We start from the raw sequence: 22,466 nt of genomic DNA, 5'->3' as shown, positions 1-22,466 counted from the left end.
GATTTTAATGCTGTAGCTTGATAGCAGAGCGAGAGTAAACCAAAGGTGCATACTTGAGGACTGCTTGTTGGAAATGACAGATGACGACAGTTAGCTTGCCTGTTCTCTCATAGACTTCCTTTGACCCGGGTGATCAGGGTTGAGTTCAGGGATCTGGATTCCATTAACAGAATCAGTATCCCTCTGCAGTACCACACAGCCACTGGCCTGAAGAAGGTGCTATTTCCCAGGAAAAGGAGTGAAATCCCCCCAGAAATGCACAGGGCCCTCGTGTGAAGAGAATGTGCTGCTGACCCAGCCACACTCTGCATGCCCTGCCTGTCTCTGGTTCTGTTCTTTGAGATTTTTATCGCAGAGAGCTTTCAGCATCTCTTTTTAGAGGTCAGATCTGAATGAGAAGACATCGTGTGCCTTGCTGATCTTGTGACACAGTTTCTACCCCCGTCTGTAGCTTCCTATCTTTGCTGACGGGCGATGGGAGGGAATTTTCTCTTGGGGAGGCTGTTGAGAGGGCTCTGAAAATAAACACCGTGGTTGCTTGTGGGTGAAAACATGTGTGAGCAGATGTCAGCTGGTAGCAGTGTATGGTGGCGACGTGAGAGCAGCGTGTTTCCGAGGTCTGGGTTTTGGGCCTTCATCTTCTGGGCCATTCAGGCCGGGCACCTCCCACATCTCAATTAAAGAGGGTTTTGACTGGCAGGTGTAATCCCCACAAGTGTGAAAATTGTGTCCCTGGGATCTTGTTAGGGGGCTGAATGTTGGAGGTGGTAAATTATAGGGCATGGAAAAAAATTTTCTTAATCTGCTTTAGAATTGAGAGAGAAACATAAAAATCTGGCCAAAGAAAAGGGGAGGGGAGGGGGAAGTCACAAGATCTGTATGTTTTGTCCAAAGAAATCTTCAAGTCAGTTATGAATAGTGGTCATGCTACTTTTAGACGACACGCCCTAGGTGAATGGAAGGTGGAAATGCTTGTTGGACGGCTTTAAATTAATATAAGGAGCTGGGATAGAAGTCTGTTCATTCAAATCTGGAAGACCGTTGGGAATTCACCTATCAAATATGTTAGATAATTGATATTATGATATCCCAGAGGACTTTTTATTTGTCAGTTTCTTTTAAATATCTCATTTCAATCTTTCACAAACCCTCAGGAATAGCATGATATCAGTTTCATTTTATAGCAACAGTGGCTTAGGTGCATCGAGGCATTTGTTCAAAGATTCCAGGAGACTGATTACAGAGCAGGAGTGTCCATCTACATCATCTCAATCTAAAGTCTGACATTTAGTACGCATACAAGGTCTTTAAAGAAAGCAGAGTTCAGAATTTCAGGATGTCAAAAAGTATCATGGAAGATGCATGTAATCCATTCCAAGGAGGCCTGGATTTTTAAATTGTCACTAAGTAGCCCTAAACCAGTATATACTTGAATTTTTGATCCCTGATGTAGGATTTTCATGTGTGAATTAGAAATGGTAACAGGTGGTTTTAAGAAAACTGACATCAAGGCCAACCGAATGAAAATCAGAGTTTTACTCTTAAGAGGGAGGCTGTCTTTTGTTCAAAAGGTCAGGGCCTTTCCTATTCATCTTTAATGTAAGTCAAGGTATTTATGTGACTGTTTCAGTATATAAATTGTACACTGTTATTTTAACACTAGCATGTGTTAAGGGGAACGCTAAATTCAGGAGCCTGATTGCCAGTTACGCCAAAGTGCCTGGGGTGAGAATTCACAATCCCCCAGAGTGCCTACCCTGTGGTCCCCTGGCCCTGAGCAGCGGGGCCCTTCTGTTTCTGGGGGAATGATAAATACATGCATTGAGTCCCTCTTCTGCATTGAATCTTTGTATAGCTCTGTATAGGCATCTCCTCAGTAAAATAGCTAATGACTGTGCTTTTTAAAACTCCTAGCTGTCTGCCCAGTTGTTACAACACCCTCTGGCTCAGTGGGCAGCTTGTGCTCCAGACAGTCCCAGGTTTTCTGTGGGTACCTTGGTGAGTACACTCATCTGCTTTATATACCTCATTTGACGTAGTGATAGCCGGTCCATCTGTAGTGTTTGTCTCCTGGGTTGGGGGGAACTTGTCAGAGGCAAAAGAGAATTCTGAAGTGCAGCCTCGTAGCTGGACAGTCACACTGGTGCCCCCAATCTTGTAGTCAGAGTGTCTATCAGAAAAATATTCATGAATGCTTTGAAGTACTCTGATGACTTGATTGTAATATGGGGAAGGATGGATTGTGGGTCTATGAGATGTGTGATCCAGGGCTTCCCAAGTGATTTGATGGATTGATCTCTTGACTCCCTGGAAGGATACTCTGTGGGGGGGATTGTATGGCCAGAATGTCAAGGGTTCTTTTCTTTGTTCTCTTATTTGAGCCTGTGTTCTTATTTCTGACACACAGCAGTGGCTCAATGAATGTTTCTGGCACTGAACTGGAAGCAAAGAAGGAGATTTTTCTCTCCTTTGAAGTTCTAGAGGGAGGACAGTGGGAAATGTATTCTGATCTTTGTTTGTGGCCTTCATACGGTCATTAATGGGTTGCATGAGAGAAGGGGCTGATCACGGTCAAGGCTTCAGTTGGCTGAACCTGAGAGCTTGCCACTGCGTCCTGACCCTCAGGGCAAGTGCAGGCCCCTCAGAGCCTAACCCCGTGTGATAGGCTGGGGTGGGGGGGAGGTCACCAAAGCCGGAGGGCCCACCCCTTTCTGATTTGGAACATTAATAAATCAGCCAGCTTTTATTGAGTGCCATCTTTTATCATCTGCTGAGCCATGAGACCAGAGCAAAGAACAGGTCTTATGTGATCATGACACTCAAACACTGTGGCCCAGGTGGTATCCTGATCCATGCTCAGGAAGGCAGGAAGTGGACTTACTGTCCTGGCATTGGTTCCCTCTACACTTTTGAGGCCCCGAGGAAGCATGAATTATATGGATTCTAAATTCAAGTGGAGATCCCAAATAAGGACAGGAGAAATGTTTTTGTTTCCCAAATAGATGTCTGCACTCCCTGGGTTATCCTGATGTGCACTTTACCACGCCTAACCTTGAAAGTGTTAGTCACTCCATCATGCCCAACTCTTTGTAACCCCATGAACTGCAGCCCATCAGGCTCCTCTGTCCATGGGATTTTCCAGGCAAGAGTACTGGAGGGGATTGCCATTTCCTTCTCCAGGGGATCTTCCTGACCCAGGGGAAGATCTGGGTCTCCTGCACTGCAGGCAGATTCTTTACCAACTGAGCTACTAAGCTTGCTCTTTAGGAATCAAGGAATCAAGAAATGAAATAGTTTATTTACAGTGACCTAAGCTGGGCTTTCCTCAAAAACAAAACTAATTCCATTGAGAATGTATATTTATTTGCATACAGAATGCCTCAGAATGGCTAGAAGCTGCCATGTGAATAGAAAGAGTGAATGGCTTCACACATGCTTAAGTTCCCATTTGTAAGGCAGATTGTATTTGGTTTTCCATCTCTAAATTTGTATTTTATTGTACTGTCTAAACCAAGGAGTTAATTGTCTGATTTTTGTTTGTTTGTTTGTTTTGTCAGCTTGTTGGAAAAGACGAGGGAAAGGGATGAGAGAAGGAAAACATGTGTTGAATTCCAGTCTCCCCACCCCGCCCCCACGTCCCTGGTACTGAAGGCATGTCATCCTTATCCTCCCCACGTTGGTTGGGTGGCGAGGGTGGGATGAAGTCCCCATTTTTCAGGGAACTCTGGCTTGGAGAGGTGAATACCTTGTCCTCAGTCATCAAACTAGCAAAGGGAGGAGAGGCAAATTCTGAATTCAGGTCTGGCCCGCGTGCCCTCCACCACCCCACAGAGACCCCAAACTTCTTCTTTTTTTTTTTGCCTTCCTTTTGTTTCCCTTGGGAATCCCATCCCATTATTATTTTATAATTTCCTTACCTACCACTGTGGATTCATTTCCTTTTCATCTTTTCCTCATAGTCAACAAGTGGAGAGGTCTACCCTTCCACTTGGCCTCGGACACGCCTTCTCACTTGGGGTTATTTTCGGTCATTTAATGGGTGCAAGCTTCCCCCTTTCTTTGGTGGAAAAACATTGGAAACCCACCCTGCCCCTCCTGAGTCTGGGAAAATCAGGAGTGTCTCAGAGGGTGTGGCCGGGGAAAGAGATCCCTGTTCAGTGGGAGGCCCTCCTGCCCCACCCAGCTTCCCGCCTGGGAGTCAAGCCTGCAGACCCTTCCAGACCTTCCATGCAAGACTGCTGAGCAGTGGGGCTCTGCGATTTTTTTTTTTTTTTTTGGTCTCTGTTCTTAGAAATAGTAATTGAGTAAAAATGTAAGTGAGCCGATGCCAGGGGGCAGGCATCCAGGGTCAGGGTGAATTTCTCCATGCTGACTGTGATTCTGAACACTCGTTAAGTGGAGGCTGGCTAGTGCCAAGCGGCTCGAGGGTCATCCCTGTCACCTTGTGTGAACCGCCTCTCTATTCCAAGGAGATGCTGGGAGTGGCTGCAGGGAGTCGGGGCGGGGGGTGGTGGGGTGCCTCTGACTTTCCTCCCTCCCTCTCTAACCTGGGTGTAGTTATCACAACGTGTCCTGACACCTATGCTTGGACTGGCAGCGCTGATGCCTCCTCAGTTTTACATCAGATCCCCTGGAGGAAGACGTCGTCCTTGCTCCTCGAAGCCTATGTGGCTGCTCCATCATTTCCCGCCCCCCTTTAAGTTCACTCTCCTCCAAAATGTAGGTTGAGATGAGCTTAGCCTGCCTGAAGATTTTTCTGCTAAGATAGATGAGTCCAGGAGATAAACAGTCTAGAGGGTCTCTCCAGGAAGGAATGGGTTAAGAGTCATGAAGGCAAATCCAGCTTTGTTCTTTAAGTATTTGCTGAATGTGATGCCTTTTGTTAGCATGGTTCAGATTTAAAGGTGGGCTTCTCAGAGCGTGGCCTGCATTTTTTTGTACCTTCCGAAGGGTCACCAGAAGCAGATTCCCGGACCTGTCTTGAGTCAGAGTCCCCGGGGCGGGTGGAACCGAGTCTGTACCTTTAAAAGGCAGTGCAGGTGCGCCTGCCCCAACTAGGCTGAGGCAGTGGAGGCTCCTATTCTGCCGGTCTGTTTACTCCGAGTCCTTCAGCCTGAAGGATTCAGATCTAGCAGGGCCTCTGTTTGATCAGCTGGTCCCGCAAGTGTGAGACCCGAATCCATAGCATGATCATGTTTTCACCTTGTGCTCTCCATGTCCCCAAATGCATACAATGATTGAGTTAGGTCCGTGGTTAATCATGCTGGTCACACATCACCCCTGCTTACCACTCATCACAGAGGGGCTGTGAATGTGCAGGCAGATGACCACGTGGCAGCGGGTGGAGGCCTCCTTGGGAGGTTATGCATGTGAGTGAATGCCTCCCTGTGAGGCTGGATTGGGCAGCGCAGTTTCAAAATAAATGTATAATGTGCAAGTGATGTACAATTTATAATGCCGTAGCCAATGTATAATGTTTAATTCGCTGAGGTAGTGTTTGGTCAAAGCACCGCTGACCTCTTCATGGCCTGAAATCTGTTCTGAGACATTCCACGGGGTAAGGATCTCGCCAACAATGGAATGTAAACTCTACTCACTCAGCCCAACTCAGTTCCAAGTAACTGAAGTTTTCTCTTTCCAAATAGTGTTTTGGTCTTGTTTTTTTCAACCAGAGGTATTCGAGCAGGTGAAAATCTGACCCAGATATTAAACAGAAAAAGTTAATAATAAATGACTTGGTATTTTCTTTGTGCAACCTAGATCTCCTGTTATTTTGATGTTGTTTTAGAACCATCCAGTATTTTGAATCCAACCACACAGTATGGCTATTCTATAACTACTGTAGTGTTTTTGACGATCAAGATAGAGAAATAGCCAGTTCTTCTATGTGCTGTGTATCACTAAACAAACAAAAAAGCATTTTTAAAAATAAACATGCCCAGAAATTGTCTTTGTGCCCCAAGTGATTTCTCTGTTATTTCTACCAGTTTGAGAGCTAGGTTGTTTGCTATGTGGTGAAGAGTAAATATAACAGTGAACTAACACCAGAGGAAAAGGCACTAACTACAGTGGTTACTTTATAGCTGCCCTAGGATTATACTGGTCAGGCTTAATAACCACTGGAAAACAGGAAGTTTAAAGTCTTTAATATTATAAGAACGCTCATCACTTTGCAGATTTAAACAATGGGAGTAAGCATTTTTCTATTGAAGCAGGAAAAGAATGACTAGTCGTATTCATTCTACTTCCCAGCCAGCCTTCCACTAGAAAGGTCTCTACATGCACTACAAATATAAATCTAGTTGTAAGATAGATGTCTAATGCGTGCAAAGATCATAGGAAGATGAAGGTAAATACGAGACATTCTTACGATACAGTCATTCACTCCAGTGTTCATTGCCGCAATGTACTAGGCATCCATCTAGGCACTAGTGATGCCATCAATGAATAAAACAGAAAACTTTGCCCTTGGGGAACTTCACATTTTGGAGAAAGAAGATAGACAATTAAAAAGATGAGATGAGAATGGTAGAATGTGGTCAATGGGATAGGGCAGAAAATCAGCAACAGTGGGGAGGAGGCAGTGGGGAGGTGAGTTGCAATTTGATCAGAAGTATGCTAGGAGATGAGATTAGAGAGATAATGACAGATGGGTCAGGTGGGGCCTTGGAGGCCATTGCCAAGTCTGTGGTTTTTCCTCTGAATCAAATGGGGAGAAGGGTGGTTTTAGCCAAGGGGTTCTGTGGCAAAATTGAGGACAGTGACCAAGGCGGGAGCAGGAAGCCCAGTGAGCTGGTCTTGGCAATGCACTGGGAAGGCACTCAGCACAAGGAAGTTCCAACAACTAGGAACTTCAACAAGACCTCCCTTGTGCTGAGTTCATTCTGTAACAGATAATTTGATAGGCAGGTCACAAATGGGTTCTGTATATAGAATATGTTTTGTTTGTTTGTTTGTTTTAAATGGACACTCCTGAATTACTGGCAACCCACCCCCTTCCTTTCTGGAAAGAAGCTACCTTTGCACTTTCTGTGTATGAAAATAACCTCTTGGGTCTCCAGTCTTGTGCTGACAAGTGTGGAATGGCCGCTGCTGGAGGCTTACTTACTGGACTGCTTAGTCATGGCCATCCTTGATTCATGACCAGGAACACAAGACACTACACTCATAGGTGACCACAGCTGGCCTCTGAGAATGACAAGCTGTCTCTTCCTGTAGGAAGTGGAAAGTCAGACTTGGAAGGCTCTTTGGATCTGTCCAGCTGTGCCTTGTATGTTTGCCTAAACTTTGAAATGAGGTCATAAGCCAGGGAATGTGTAAAACTATGTCTCTTATCAGTCAAAAAGCATTTCTGTTGGACCAGAATTTGTGTTCCAAGTTTTAAGTTTTGAGCAGCAAGACTGTACTCTGGGATGTTGGTTCGATCCCTTCATCCGTCTGTATAAGACATGTCAATCGAGTCTACCGCATTCAGGTGCTCTGTGAGCTCTGCTAATGGATGAGTAACAGAGCCCAGATCCTGACTTCAGGAGCCTTTGCCTTAGTGAGAAGCTCAGGCAGACCAAACCAGCCCAACCAAACTGAGAAGCTGACACCATGTGGTTGATTATAAGTAAGGGTCTGAGAGGTCAGAAGAATTGATGGACTTGCTCTAGAGAGGTCAAGGATGCCTTCTCAGGGGGAGCTGGTATTTGCTGCTTGAAAAGATGACCTTTGGGAGGGTAGTTTGGCAGTCAATCAGCAGTACTAGGAAGTTTTCAGTTTTCTTGAAAGGGAAGATTTGCCCTTTCATATTTTCTCCCTCTTTGAGCTTGTATGACTCCTGTCTTGATGAATCATGAAACATCAGAGGCACTTAATGTCTTTGAAAAATTGAATGTATACTTACAGGAGACCCACTAAGAAGTAGTAAAGCTGGAGAACAGGGCAAGATCATTATATCAGGTATTTGTTATTCAGAAGACACAATGGACCCTTGGTGTATAAAATCCATTATACAAGTTCAGAGTCATTAGAACTTCTTTCCCCTTCTTCTTAAGGGCACATCACAAAGGTGGATCCCTCACTTATATTCTATGGATTTGTGGGTTGGCAGTAGCTCTGCTCCATGACATCTTTCGCTGTGGGATCCAGGCTGAGGGAGCAGCGTCTAACCTGGGCATGCTGACCTCCTGGCTGGACCACAGGAGATGTACAGTTATCCACAACTACATTCCAGTGGCCAAGCATGACTTCAGTAGGGCCAGAAGGGCTGCAAGAAAAAGATCTATTTGGCGGTGGGTCTAGATAAGAGGATTTTGACCAAATGGTATAGTCTACCACAGTGTAAGTGGAGGAGTTGGGGAAAAGAGAAGGATTTCACCCATGTTAAAAACTTTCCATGTTGATGGCATGGCATGGATGGATCCACACTTTTGCTTTCTCCATGGAATTATAAGGAGCTTTATGATGGGTATTTGCTGAATACTTAGTCAGTTGGCTTTGTAAGACAGACATCAAATTCCTTCTGCTCCACTTTTATTTTATTATTATTTTTAAAGTCTTTGTTGAATTTGTTACAATATTGCTTCTGCTTTATGTTTTGGTTTTTTGGCTATGGGACATGTGGGATCTTAACTCCCTGACCACGGATTGAACCCACATCCCTGCATTGGAAGGCAGTCTTAACCACTGGACCGCCAGGGAAGTTCCCTTCATTTTTATATACAACTTATTCCTCCAACCAAAACAAGTTTGTTTGGTGTCAGAGGCAGAGTTGGTAGTGCTAGGTTTAGGAAGCAAGTCCTGATATGTTATGTGAAATGTATGTGTGTCAGGGAAACTCAGGCTTACCTCCAAAACATGTTCTCACATCTCTTCGCCTTAGGGTCTCAGGTTGCCAATATGTTCCTGACGTGCCCAGCAGCATCTGGTAAGCATTCTTCGTAATCCAGGTTAAGTTTCTATGCGACTGTAGTCTGAAGATGCTTAGCTATAGCTAGAGGTACCATGACTCTCCTATTTCTTATCTCTTTTGTATGAGTTCCACACCAATTGAATGAATTAAACATTGAGTAGTACCGTGTGGCTCCCTCAAATTCTATGTTACCTGAGCCTTAGTCTCCTGACAGTGACTGATGAGGTCAAAGGGTTAGTATCAGGCTCCTTCCTGCTGTGTCCAGTGAGAATACTGCAGAATGACCCCGCCTGGCACAGGGCATCTCCTGTGCCCCTCTCAACCCAGGGGCAGCAGCCACCCGCTCTGAATGCCCCTGAGCACGCTGGGTAACTCCCTGCTTGCAAGTTCCCCATCATCTCAGCAGCCTATTCTTAGTAGTAGCAGATGCTGAGCATCTCCATCCTGCTTTTGGGGTCAGCAGTGGGAAAGAGCAGAAAAAAATGAAAGCATTGTTTTGCACATGGCTGGACATCTGTATTTCTGAATCGCCCTGTTGTGTGGATGATGCAACTGCTGGAGCTGTTTTGCTGAATGTGAACTTTGTCCACCGACTGGACTCTAAATTGGTTTTGGATCCTTGTGAAATCTAAACGGTCAGACCATATTTTTCTAATCTTCAGTTGGACTGTATCTTTGCTCTGAAGTGGCGCTGATTCGTTTGTGTTCACGTCCACGGCAGGGGTTGCTTCTTTGTTTTTCTGCTCTGAGTTGCTTGTTTTCTCAAGGCTGCTATTTACCTCGTCCATTGTGTGTTTTCAGGAGAGCAGGAGGGCAGCTCCCTGTGGTACCGCGGCCACTGTGGCTTCAGGGATGGTTGACTCGAGTGTTATTGTTAGGGAGAGAGCTGACTGGTTTTCAGAAACTGAACAGGGGAAGCGTCAGGACCAGCTCACCCACAGGTATGCTGGTACTGTGACAAAAGCTTGGACTTCAGATATCAGAGCGCTCGGATCCTCTCCTGCAAGGGCTGACCCTCAGGGCTATGGCCTCTGCTTGGCTGCTCTGCTACTGAGATGCTCAGCTTCACTGCGTACAATATAAAACTCATAAACTCAGACTGGGGTCCACCTCCAGAAATTCTGATTTGGTTGGTCTGGGGTGGGAGCTGGCACCTTTAGTTTTAAACAGCTGCCCAGGGCATTCTGACATGCAGCCAGATTTGAGAACCTCTGTTTTGGGAGTTTATGTAACATTTGCTACTGTGATTTTTGTCTAGCTAACTCATTTTTTTTTAAAATGAGTTTCTGCACGAATTTCTGCATGGAAAAAGGCAAAGATCTAGGTGGGCTGTTGATGAATGAAGAGGCTGGATCCTGGCTTTAGTAATAAGAAAATGAATAGTAATGATATTGATCATTGTTAGTTATTGCATACTTATATAGGCACTGTGCTAATCTTTGTATTAGCCCTATAGGATAAACAGGGCTTCCCTGTTAGATCATCTTGTAAAGAATCCACCTGTAATGCAGGAGACCCCAGTTCGATTCCTGGGTCGGGAAGTTCCCCTGGAGAAGAGATAGGCTGCCCACTCCAGTATTCTTGGGCTTCCCTGGTGGCTCAGATGGTAAAGAATCTGCCTGCAATGCGGGAGACCTGGGTTCGATCCCTGACTTGGGAAGATCCCCTGGAGGAGGGCATGACAACCCACTCCAGTGTTCTTGCCTGGAGAATCCCCATGAACAGAGGAGCCTGGTGGGCTACAGTCATGGGGTCACAAAGTGTGAGACATAACTGAGTGACTTAGCACAGCCCAGCACATCATAGGATAAACACTACTGTTATTTTCAGTTTTATAGATGAGGAAACTGAGGCTTACAGACATCACGTAATTTCCCTACAGTCACGTAGATAACCAGTGGCAGAGCCAGAACTTGAACTTGGTCTTTCTGGCTCCAAAGCTCATCGAACTCAGTCACTCCCCTAAGACGATAAAGTTAAATATGAACAAGAATATTTGGGGTGAAGGGATGTGATGTCAAGAAAGGAGAATTCACTGAGTGAAAATAATATATAACTATATTTAAGGGAGATCGTTCTTTTCTGAAGAAGGAAGAAAAAAAAAGATATATTTGGATGGCTTTCTTATTTTCTTTTGAAGCCATTATTTGTCTCCCCCAAACCTGTGGAAATTCAGAGTGAGCAGCAGAACCCAATGACTTAAATGACAGTGTTGGAATTAGGCAGTGGCTTCTGAGTTTAGCTCGTCTTTACCTCCTGTATTCCCCGTCTGAGGAACGACAATGGTTGCTTCTTATCCAAACTTGTACACTGTATGGTATCCTTAAGTGATTCTCTTATCCACACCAGGTAATTACTGGAGTGTGCAAGGTAAAATCCTGGCATTTTTCATTTTCTTCCTCCCTATATAAGAACAACTTTTTTTTATTTTCAGGCTAGTAAATCTGAGTTCTTAAACTACTCCATTAATCCTTCAATGCCCTTTAAAAGTTCAGAATGGGACCAGACCAAGGCCCTGGAAATTCCATCTCCAGCTCTTGGCCACCCTATGTATACCCATACATGTGAAAGAATGTTGCAGATTGAGGCATCCAGTAAATATTTGTTAAGTGAGGGAGTGAATGAACGTTGCAAATATGGACCATAATAGAAATAGCATATTGCTAAGGATTTCTTGGGAAATGAGCGAGGTCTTAGTCCACTGGTCTGTTCCCAGTTTCTCCATGGGGCCACTTGGTCAGTTAGCCAACTCCTAATTCCTTCCTGGGGTAACTTTTTGTATACTACACACAGCAATATTAGTAGGGTTAAAACAATCTTATTATCACTGACCTCTGTTTGTATCTCTCAGCCTGGATGAAAGGACACTGCCTTTTTCTTCAGTCTCAGCAGCATTTTTCATGTTATAAGTTGGTAAAATTCAGAGTCCCTAGGAGTGGAGAGAGAAAGAGGCAAGTTACTTGTCAGCCCATGGGAAAGCCAAGCCCAACGTTGATGCATTCTTGTCGTGGATGGTCCCATGGGAACACCTAGATTAGCCCCCGCTCCTGCTGTGGGTTCAAACTGCTGTCCCTGGAGTTATAAAGGGGCAGTTGGGTCCTCAGCCAGACAGTACAAGTATTTTTAGGGCTCTTTGCCTCTCAATCTAATTTCTGCTTGAAACTTTAACACATGCAGGCTGCACAGAAATGACTTTTAAACTACTCTCTGGGTCGTGTAGGAGGGCTTGGATTAGTACCACAGCCTTTGAGCAATTTTTTTTTTTTTTATTGCTAACTATCCAACAGGCTGAACAGAGGAAATTCAAGTCTAACCCTGGAGGGACCCCTATTTAGTCATCTGTCTAGACAGACGAGTTCATATAATGGGCCTCTCTGTTTCTTTTGCTTTGTTATAACAGACGGTGGTCCCTTCCTTTCAACTCTATGAGGATGTCAACCTTTAGTTTTTTAATCCCAGCCTACTGTTGATAAGCCAAGAAAGTGACTCACACATGAGCCAAAGATGACTCTCGAGTGTGACACAGTCTGTGATATAATAGAAAGAAAACATAGATTTTGCATAAAGGAGAATTCTGGGTAAAAATCCTGACTGTGAAATATTAGGCGAGTCACTTACCCTCTCTGAACCTCATTTTTCTCTTCTTTAAAATGAGAATTTTTTAAAATACTCTTTTTAATGGTACTTAGATTAAAATTAAAAATGCCTTGCATATGGCAGGGAGTGAATATATTTTTTATTCATTCATTCATTCAAGGTGATCAGTAAAGACTTAACTTTTCCTGCTTTTTGTATTCTGAGAATTCTAAGAAAACCAGAAATTCCAGCCCATATTTTTAATACCAAGTCATACATTGAGCAAAGCAAGTGATAGATATTTTTTAAGCCTAGGAGAAAATTGATAGTACCAATTTCTGTTAGACAAAAGTAATATTGGAGCTATCACTTAAACATTGGTAGAGGTAAATAAGGTAGAATGATATTCTCTGTTGTATCAGAAGGACTCAAAATTCTCAGAACCTGCCTAAAAGAACTCTCTTTGTTAGTAACTATTTCTGCAACTAAGTGGTACATCTCTCTCCCTTGTTATTTCACTTTATTTTTAAGCATTTTGCAGGTTTTCATTATATATGGACAATATTATACATGATATACATGCATACTTATATACATATTAACCTTTGAGATATATTCCAGTTCACTCTTGTTTGCCAAATTAGGCTGCTATGAAATGAACAAAATATTAGAAAATACACCATGTAGGCTCCTGATCATACTTTTGTTTTCAGTTTACATTTTTGTGTGTGTTATTTTACTGTAATCTCTTCCTGGACTGTCCCTGAAAACAGTAATGTGGAAAATATTGTTTGATTCAATTTAATTCAGTAAATATTCACTGAGCATGTATTGCCTCCAGGGCTTGCTGCCTGAATCACAGAGGTGGATAAAAATGGGGAGAGTAGAGGAGGACCCCCCGCCCCTCCCCAGAGGAGGCAGTACAGCTAGCCCAGGGGAAGGCACGGTGATCACAAGACACAGATATGAGTGGAGACATCAGATTTATTTTTATAGAATAATGATTGGGCATGCTCCTTCTTTAAGCCTCAGTTTCTTAGCTCACACCAGAATGCAATAATCATGGTGGGTACATGACAGAGGGTGTGTGCCTCAAAACGTGTGATGTTGCTTTTGTCAATGTTCTTCTTATTCTTTTTATTGTTATTCTTCTATTATACCTGCCCCCAAGTAGCGTATACCCTATTTGTGAAAACAAGTTGATATACCCACCACCCTACACAAAGCAGCAGAACCATTCAAAAGTTGCTGAATGATATCTACAAGCCAAGGCCAGTGATATCAATGGTAACACAAAGGCAAAATGATTGAGGCATAAAAACAGCTTTAAAAAAAAATTTGATGCGTATCGTATGCAGATTGCTACGTGTACCAGAGCGGTGAATAGCCACAACCTCCGTATTGAAAGGGAAATAGGAAAATCGGTGTCTCCTTCAGCTGTTAAAGGACAGAAGCAAATGATGTCTGTGTTGATAGCAAAGCTTTTCACATCTCAGAGTACAGTTCTTGACATTTCCATACATTGAAATTCCATTAGAATCCACTGCTTTACGTGGCTTCAGATACGGTATGTCTGAGTCATGTCTCTTTCAATACAACTGCAATCAATAAAAAGCCCAGTAAAATGTGGTTAACCACAAGGACATCCCTCCCCGCCAGCCCCACCCCCCAATCAGCACTGTGATTCATTCAGTTTAGTGCCTCTCCCTGTCGTAGCCTCTGTATGGAGAAAGGCAGGCTTCTTTGAATACCGAGAACAGCAAGTCCCCCTCTTGGGCTGGTCTGCCCGCTCCTGTGTTGTCTCACATGTCCCATCCTGACCCCTGGGAAGCCCCGTCCTGTTCTGGGGTGTCTGTGGCCTCAGTGTCACAGGGACACAGGATAGATGTGTCCAGAGGATGTGGCCTGAGGTCCCAGCAAACCTCACCGAGTAAACAGTCTTGCCCTCTCTCTGCCGGTACAACTGGCTTCCTGTTGCATCCTCTGTAATGGGAATCTTGAGGTCCCCACTAGCCCTCAGCTTCGTTTTCATTCCTTATGTGTCTTGTACTGCTTTTTCCCTCTTGTTCTTACGCAGCAGGGACCTCAGGCAGCCGTAGGGGTTGTGAATGCATGGGGAGCCCAGAGGGGAGGAGAGGAAGGGAGGGTGGGAGACAGGTGTGCAAAGGACGAGGGCAGCCTTCACCTGCTCGCTGTCTGGACTTGGCCATTCCTCATGGGGCAGCACCTTCCCAGGCCAGTGAAGCCAGAAGGGTGTCTGCCTTGAGCTGTCATCCTGGAAATCCCGGACCTTCCAGAATTACCCACAGGGGATGTCAGGCTTCACAATTACCTTTCGCTGTCAAAGCAGACCGAGAGAAGAGTGTACTCTATTTCCTTTATTCTTAGGACAGCGTGTACCTTTGTTCCCGCCTAATGCTCCAAGTCCGCCTTGATATTTTTTCTCAAGGTTGCCACTTGGGAGGAGGTTTTCTTTAAAAGTGCCGAGGTCAGCTATTCGGAAAGTAAGACGAAGCCGATTGAAAACGGCGTCCTGTTTCTGTACTCTTAACTGAGGGAAGTTCAGTCCTGATCAAATCAGTGAAGCCCAAAGTTTAAGTCACAGCTGTGTTAGAATCTGATTTTACCACTTTTCTCTACTTGCTGCTAGTTAATGGAGAGAAAGGTGGACCTAAAGATGCCTAATTACACTTAACTTCTTTTACTTATGGGGGCAACCAGTCACCCTTTGCTAAGAATCTGTATCTAGTTTTTTTTATTCACAATTAGTATTTGGTCCAAAATAAACAATAACAGCAAAAAGAACAATATTTATAATAATAACATTTATTACTTATATCCATGTAGTGCTTCTACCCTAGGGACCTTCCTAAGCACTTTAGAGATAACTGACTCATTTGATCCTGGCAATACTAGGTAGATATTATTATTTTCTCCATTTCACATGGGAAGAAACCAAGGCACAGAGATAGACGAAATCACTCCCCAGATCCGTAGCTAATGAGGGGAAGAAACAGGACTCCCCCATATCTGCCATTATCATCATCACTCCCATTAATTGACCCTTGAGCTGATCATGTGACACAGAAGTAGCAGCGCTGTGTCATGGTTGAGGGCACAAACTCTGGAATGAAAACTGCTCCAGAAAACTGTTTGGGGAAAGGCAGTGAGGTCTGAAAGCAGAGTCCACCTGGCTTAAAATATAGAAATCACTTATATATATGAGAAACCTATGTGGCGAATATCCACCCACGCAGCACTCCTTTGGGATGAAACTGAAAAGAGCAGTCAACATGCCAAGTTCTCTCCAGATGACTTTTTAAAACTCACCCCTCTGATTAGCAAACAGTACAGATGTTGATAGAGTTGGAAGATTTTTAATATCTTTATTTGATTTACACAAAGCAGCCAAATGTAGTTGGCCCTGGGCTGCAGCCTATATGTGTCTGAATGCCAAGAAGCAACTGTGCTCCGCTGGGATGCCGAGCATTCCAGACCTGTTACCTTGTAAGTGTAATATTTACCAGATTTTTGCTTCATCTGGAGATGAAGAGCAGAGCTGCCCAGAGTCGGGGCGGGCCTGGCTGCTGGGAAGGGAGCTCCGTGTGCAGAGGCATCCCCGAACGAGCAGGGAGCTGGGGAGGTGAGCACAGATCTGCCAGAAACAAGCCTTTTTCCTGGCAGCCGGGAATCTAGGAAAAAATAACAGACCTTACATGGTTGGGGTGCCCAGCAAACTCATAGGGCAGAGTGCTTTTGCTTTCACAATCCTATTTTATCCTCACGTCTCTAGGTGATAGATGCTGTCTTGTCCCCATTTTATAGATGGGGGTGATGCAGCTCAGGGCTTCCCTGATGCTCAGTTGGTAAAGAATCTGCCTGCAATGCAGGAGACCCCAGTTCGATTCCTGGATCAGGGAGATCCCCTGGAGAAGGGATGGGCTACCCACTCCAGTATTCTTGGGCTTCCCTTGTGGCTCAGCTGGTAGAGAATCCGCCTGCAATGTGGGAGAGCTGGGTTCAATCCTTGGGTTGGAAAAATCCCTTGGAGAAGGGAAAGGCTACCCACTCCAGTATTCTGGCCTGGAGAATTCCACGGGCTGTATAGTCCACGGGGTCGCACAGAGTTGGACACGACGGAGCGACTTTTACTTTCAGCGTGGTTTAGAGACATAAATAGATTGCCCAAGCTCACATATTTAGTTCTCTTCCAAAGTCTGTCTTTATTTTGACTTTAGTAAAACTGATTTGGAGAAAGGAGGTAAAGATGGCCAAGTGGGGCTGACTCACTCCCTGTAGCCTCTCTTGGGTCTCCCTTCCTCTGACCTTCCCAGCCTCCCTGCCAGGCAGGTGTTCCTCGCTCCCTACAGGTGAGGAAACTGAGACCTAGAAAGCTGAAGAGAGGTGCCCACAGCCAGCTTTTTAAAGTGACAAAGTCAAAGCAGAATCGGGGGCTGCTGAGTCCCAGACCTTAAATCTTGCGTTATAGCACTGTCTTCATCAGCTGGCAGTGCTGAGCTTACAAACAAGCCCATCCTAAAACTCCGGACAAGCACCGCTCTCTGTGGTGTCCCTCGGTTGGGAGAAGGGGCTGGAGGCCATTTCAGACAGCCTATCCTGAACCCTGTGTGTTAATAAACAGAGCTAGTAAATGAGACAGTGTGATTAAGAGTGTGTGTGTGTGTGTATGTGTGTGGTGCACACGTGTGTCCATGCACAAACAGTGAGGCAGTCATAGGCTGGAGGAGACGAGAATGATTTTCAAATCAAAGAGGTCAGCAGTTGCCACAGCAGCACATGTGTAATGAACCATATTTTACTTTCATCATCACTTCATCAGATGAGTAAATAGAGAAAAGATCCCCTAGGTCAGCAAAAGGAGATGGTGAAACCGGTCTCTAGTTCTTTCTGCCCTTCCCGGATGGGGGCTGCCATCAGCACCCTCACCATAGCTGGTATTTTTTTCTATTTTTTTGGCGTAGGAGTGTTTGACTGAAAGTGAAGCCAGAGCATTGGCAGCAGCCCCCTGCCCCCACCCGAAGTGCTCAGGGCCGTCTTCCAGTGAGGCTGGAAATATAAACAGAAGAGCTAGTTTGCCTGGGGGCCCCTTGCAAGAGCCCTTATTCGCTACTGCTCCCTTGGCTTTGGGGGGTGGGGTGGGTGATGCTTTGGTTGAATCTCACCCAAAAAGCTGTATTTTTAGCTGAAGATGGAAAATTATAAAAGCAAAGGTGTGAAATGAAGCTCTTTGGTGAGGGTTGTCAGTGGAAGAAGTCGCCCCCAGCATAGACGAAGTCGCTCCAAGAGTCCCATCCACACTGGAGCAGGGCCCCTGACGCCCCGCAGCAGCGGCTCTGGCGAGACTGATAAAGGGACTAGTCTTAAGCACTTGGTTTCACTTCCACACTGAAGTCGGTAGACAGGTTTCTTTCTCTGTGGAAATTCAGAATTTTTCTTTACTACCTTCACAGTGCCGCTGTGTCCTGAACTGGACGTTTGTCACAGGAACTGAATCCAAAGGATGATGTTTCATCATTTCAAAGTGTGGTGGTGGTGGAGGGGGTCATAAATATGACAGACCTTGGTTATGCTACTATTTTGCAGAATGGATTTTGTTTCATGAGTGGATTTGGTCTCTTCATCTCCTTTTCTGATTCTGTTTTGGCATCAAGTGTATACTGCCTGCCTGAGTGAATTGGGATATTTCCCCAGTACTTTCTCTGGGATAGTCTGCATGGTTTAGAATGATGTATTTCCTAAAAGTCTAGTGAAGTTCTTCTGTACAACTTCCTGGGACTAGTATTTCTTTTGTAGGAAATTTCTTAGAGATATTATTTTTAAATTATTTATATGCATTGTTATCCTTCTAGTTTCTTTTTTCCCCATTCTTTTTTTCTTATTGTTTTTTTTTTTAATTGAAGTATGGTTGATTTGCAATACTGTGTTAGTCTCTGGTATACAGCAAAGTGATTCAGTTTTATATATGTATATATATTCTTTTTAATATTCTTTTCCATATAGTTGATTACAGGATATTGAATATAGTTCCCTGTGCTATACAGTAGGATCTTGTTATTTATCCAGTCTACATATAATAGTTTGCATCTGCTAATCCCAAACTCCCAACTCAATGCCCCCCCAACCCCAAATATGGAATGCTTTGTGAATTTGCATTCACAAAGAGACCATGCAAATCTTCTCTGTGTTGTTCCCACTTTAGTATATGTGCTGCCAAAGTGAGCACTCCCCATTCTTAATGGAAGCACCATTTGCATATAGTGAAATGCACAGGTTTTACGTGTGCAGAAAGGGATGCCTTCAACAAAATCTTGAAGCAGAGGAGAGAGGAGTAACTTGCCTTTGGTGAAACAGCTAGTGTTTAGGGAAAGGAGTCAGGGTTAGGAAGAGGAGGATGAAAGTCACTGACTCCTGCTCCCAACATAATGCTAAGATCATCATCAAATACTGTCTCTAGTTTTCTTAGGAGCGCAGGTCTTTAATGGGCTTTCAAGTTCTGGTGGTATATGGAGCTATGATGTGCTCTTTCTCTTTTGATACCTCATCTCAATTATTAAAAAATATTTATTTTTATTGATTTACTTGGCTGCATCAGGCCTTTGATGTGGCACGTGGGATCTAAGTCCCTAACCAGAGATAGAACCTGGACCCCTTGCACTGGAAACAAAGTGTCTTAGCCACTGGGCCACCAGGGAAATCCCCTTCATCTCAGTTTTTGAAAATTAGTATCTATGGAGGCTAGGAGGTTGTCACATGAGACAAGTCTACTGTACATTATTTTCACAGTCCTCTTGGAAATAACTGGGGTTTTGAATTAAGCACTGGATGGTTAGGAAAGGTTTCAGGGAAGAATAGAAAGCAAAAGGAAAGACAGTTCCCAGCCAGGAGGAAAGGAAGCCATGTGACAGAGCCTGGGAGTTGTGGATGCTGCCCTGGGATGTTAGAGAAGAGCTGTGCAGCTGGACTTATGATCTAAACAGAGGTTCAGTGGGAAGCCTAGAAGCACAGATGCACTCCCATTTAGACAGGATAGCCCACTGCTGTTTTGTTAATTAGAATCCTCCTGGGATTTGTAAGCGATGTTTTAGGAAGGTCAGAGCTGCAAGAGAGCATGTGTGCCTTTAAAGAAAATGTATCATCTGTTGTAAATATGAATCTACATTGAGTAAAGCACAGGAACATTTGGAAATGCAGTGATAAGGTTGCTTGTGTACCCTTCAGAGGTCCCTTTTATGTTTGATGGCGAAGCAGGTGACATGGGAGGGGGAGTCACAGGCCTTCATTGTTACGAAGGCTCCTCTTGGGCGCAGAGGCAGTAAGAAGCGGCACCCCTTACATAAACTGTTTATCCCTTAACCATGATTTCTGGAAGTTTTTTGCTGAAGAATTTTAACACAGCTACATGCCAGATTTGGTGATACGTTCTATGAGTCAGGTTTCAAGGAGTTAGAAGCTGCAACAAAATTAACCACAAGCTTCTGAAGAACTTTCCATGAAACACATTTTCAAGGAAAAACTGTTGCCTTTGGATTTCCCCACCTTGAAAGGTAGAGTGTAAACACACACTGACCGGAGAGTACCACATTCTGGAGCCTCACAGAAATTGTGAAATAATACAAGAATGCCTCCCCTCCACCCTTTGTTTCTGCCTCACAGAGTTCATCATGCGTGGCAATTTTATGGTGGTGTGACAGTTCTGTAGAAATGAGATAAAGGGAAAATTTATTTAAGATTCATTTAAATAGTATAAAGTAATTCATGGGGTGCCCCATGCCTCAACCAAAACATCTTGATTCATTTTTTTAAAAATGAAAAAAGGAATTTTGTAGCAGACATGTTTTGAGTGCACTGGGTATGTGTCTTATTTTTTGATGACCATGGATTGTCATTTATTATTTTGTAGGGTTAGAAGTTATAACCTTTTTCATGTAGACAATTAAAATTGTTATGTATGTTGGAATAGAATCATAATAACTTGAGGTGGAGAAAGCATTAATGGGTATGTGGTCTGTTTGCCAAGCTGAGAAAAGCAGGTGTGTTAAATACTCCGTGTGTTATAAACAAGACTGTGTGTAAATGGATTTCTCTTACCTTATGAAATGAAGTGCTAAAAGTTGTACCACTTATTGGCTATATTGTTGTTCAGTCACTAAGTCATGTGTTAACTGCAGCATGACAAGCTTCCCTGTCCTTCACTATCTCCCTCAGTTCCCTCAAACTCATGTCTATGGAGTCAGTGATGTAATCAAACCATCTCATCTCCTGTCACCTTTTTCTCTTCCTTCTCTCAATCTTTCTGAGCATGAGGGTCTTTTCCAATGAGGCAGTTCTTCGCATCAGGTGGCCAAAGTATTGGAGCTTCAGTGTCATCATCAGCCCTACCCTAGATAAATGATGGAATCCTCCTAAACCTTAGTGTCCTCATCTGCAAAATGGGAACAAAGAGTGTCTACCTTGTGGAGTTTTTGTGAAGTTTGAAGGAGAGAATGCAGGTAGGAATCTGACCCGCTGCTTTTATTATTGGTAACTTACACATTAAAAGCGGACCTTGAGGCAGCGTACCTACTGTGCATGTGCTCCGCCTCACTCATCCTTAAGCTCAGGGGCTGTGACAGTCCTTCACATCCCTCGGGTCTGGCCAAAAAGGGACAGAAGGCAAAACTCAAATCTGTTGGCTAAAAGGCAACTTGGGGGATGACCTGAGGGGCTTCAGGGAAGGTTGGCTACAGGTGCTTCGGGGCCGCGGGCAGGTATCATTCTTAGGACTGATGATGCTGTGGTCTCACAGACCCGGGAGAGGGCTTGGGTTTTGTGCATTGTAACCTGCAGGATCCTTCTCTGTGGTGAGGTGGGAGTCAGGCTTTGGGTTTGATAACCCACTTACCAGTGCTTTCTGGTTCCAGCTCTGAGCCTCGGTTTCCTTATCTGAAGAGTGGGATATGTACCTCAAAAGTTGTTTCTGGGGGGACAGATCAGCTTGTGTAAGCAATTGCTTGTTATCTCTGAGTGACCTCTGAGGAGGTGTGGCGGGTACATTCTTCTTCAGTGACAGTCACCAAACAAAGAATAAATAATGAGCGTTGGGGAGGATGTGGAGGAAAGGGAACTCTTGTGCGCTGAGGGAATGTGCTGCAGCTCCTGCAGAAAACAGTATGGAGGTTCCTACAAAATTTCAAAATAGATCCAGCAATTTCACTTCTGGGTACTCATCTAAAGAAAACGAAAATACTCATTTGAAAAGATACATGTACGCTGCATGTTCTTAGCTACCTTATTTACAATAGCTAAGACAAGGAAGCTACCTAAGTGTCCATGGATAGATGAATAAAGAAGATGTAGTATGTGTGTATATACACACACACACACACACACACACATATGCATGCAATGGAATATTACTCGGCCATAAAAAGAATAAAATCTTGCCATTTGTGACAACATGAATGGACCTAGAGGGTATTATGCTAAGTGAAATAAGTCAGACAGAGGAAGAAAAAAATACCATATGGTTTCACTTATACATGATATCTAAAGCACAAAACAAGTGACCAAACAACAAAGCAGAAACTGACTCATAGATTCAGAGAACAGACAGGTGGTTGCCAGAGGAGAGGGAGTGGAAAGATAAGTAAAATAGGTGAGGGAGACCAAGAGGTACAGACTACAAGTTATTATTAAATAAATAAATCTTGGGATATAATTCACAGCATCGGGAAGAGTCAATTATACTATAATAATGTTGTGTGGTGACAGGTGATAGTGGGACTTATCATGGTGATCATTTTTCAATGTTTAAAAATACTGAATCACCATTGTACACCTGAAACTAATATTGTAAGTCAATTATACTTCAATGTAAAAAAGATATTAACAAAGAATAAGCATAAATACAGTCATGCCACCTTGCACTTATGGATTACTTTGCATTTAACAAAACCCTTTCACATACATCATCATATTTGAGACTGACCAGAGC

The 22,466-nt window shown here is 44.0% G+C and overlaps 1 protein-coding gene and 1 pseudogene across 3 annotated transcripts in view; one reads left to right on the top strand and one right to left on the bottom strand.

The window, feature by feature from the left end:
* TGFB2 (transforming growth factor beta 2) overlaps positions 1–22,466 on the top strand; it is a 92,094-nt gene that overhangs the window by 15,947 nt on the left and 53,681 nt on the right. For 2 of the 3 annotated variants that reach the window (XM_070474503.1, XM_070474505.1), the window contains exon 2: positions 1,915–1,998. The exons of the other annotated variant lie outside the window; for it this stretch is intronic. In XM_070474503.1, the coding sequence (XP_070330604.1) occupies positions 1,915–1,998 (84 nt within the window). The remainder of the gene's footprint in view (positions 1–1,914; positions 1,999–22,466) is intronic. 3 annotated transcript variants of the gene reach the window in all.
* On the bottom strand, positions 18,617–18,716 carry LOC139037575 (U6 spliceosomal RNA; annotated as a pseudogene).

The sequence above is a fragment of the Odocoileus virginianus genome, chromosome 11, assembly GCF_023699985.2.
Source record: "Odocoileus virginianus isolate 20LAN1187 ecotype Illinois chromosome 11, Ovbor_1.2, whole genome shotgun sequence".
NCBI lineage: Eukaryota > Metazoa > Chordata > Mammalia > Artiodactyla > Cervidae > Odocoileus > Odocoileus virginianus.
The sequence above is the reverse complement of the archived record's forward strand: the minus strand, read 5'-3'. Positions and strand labels throughout refer to the sequence as shown.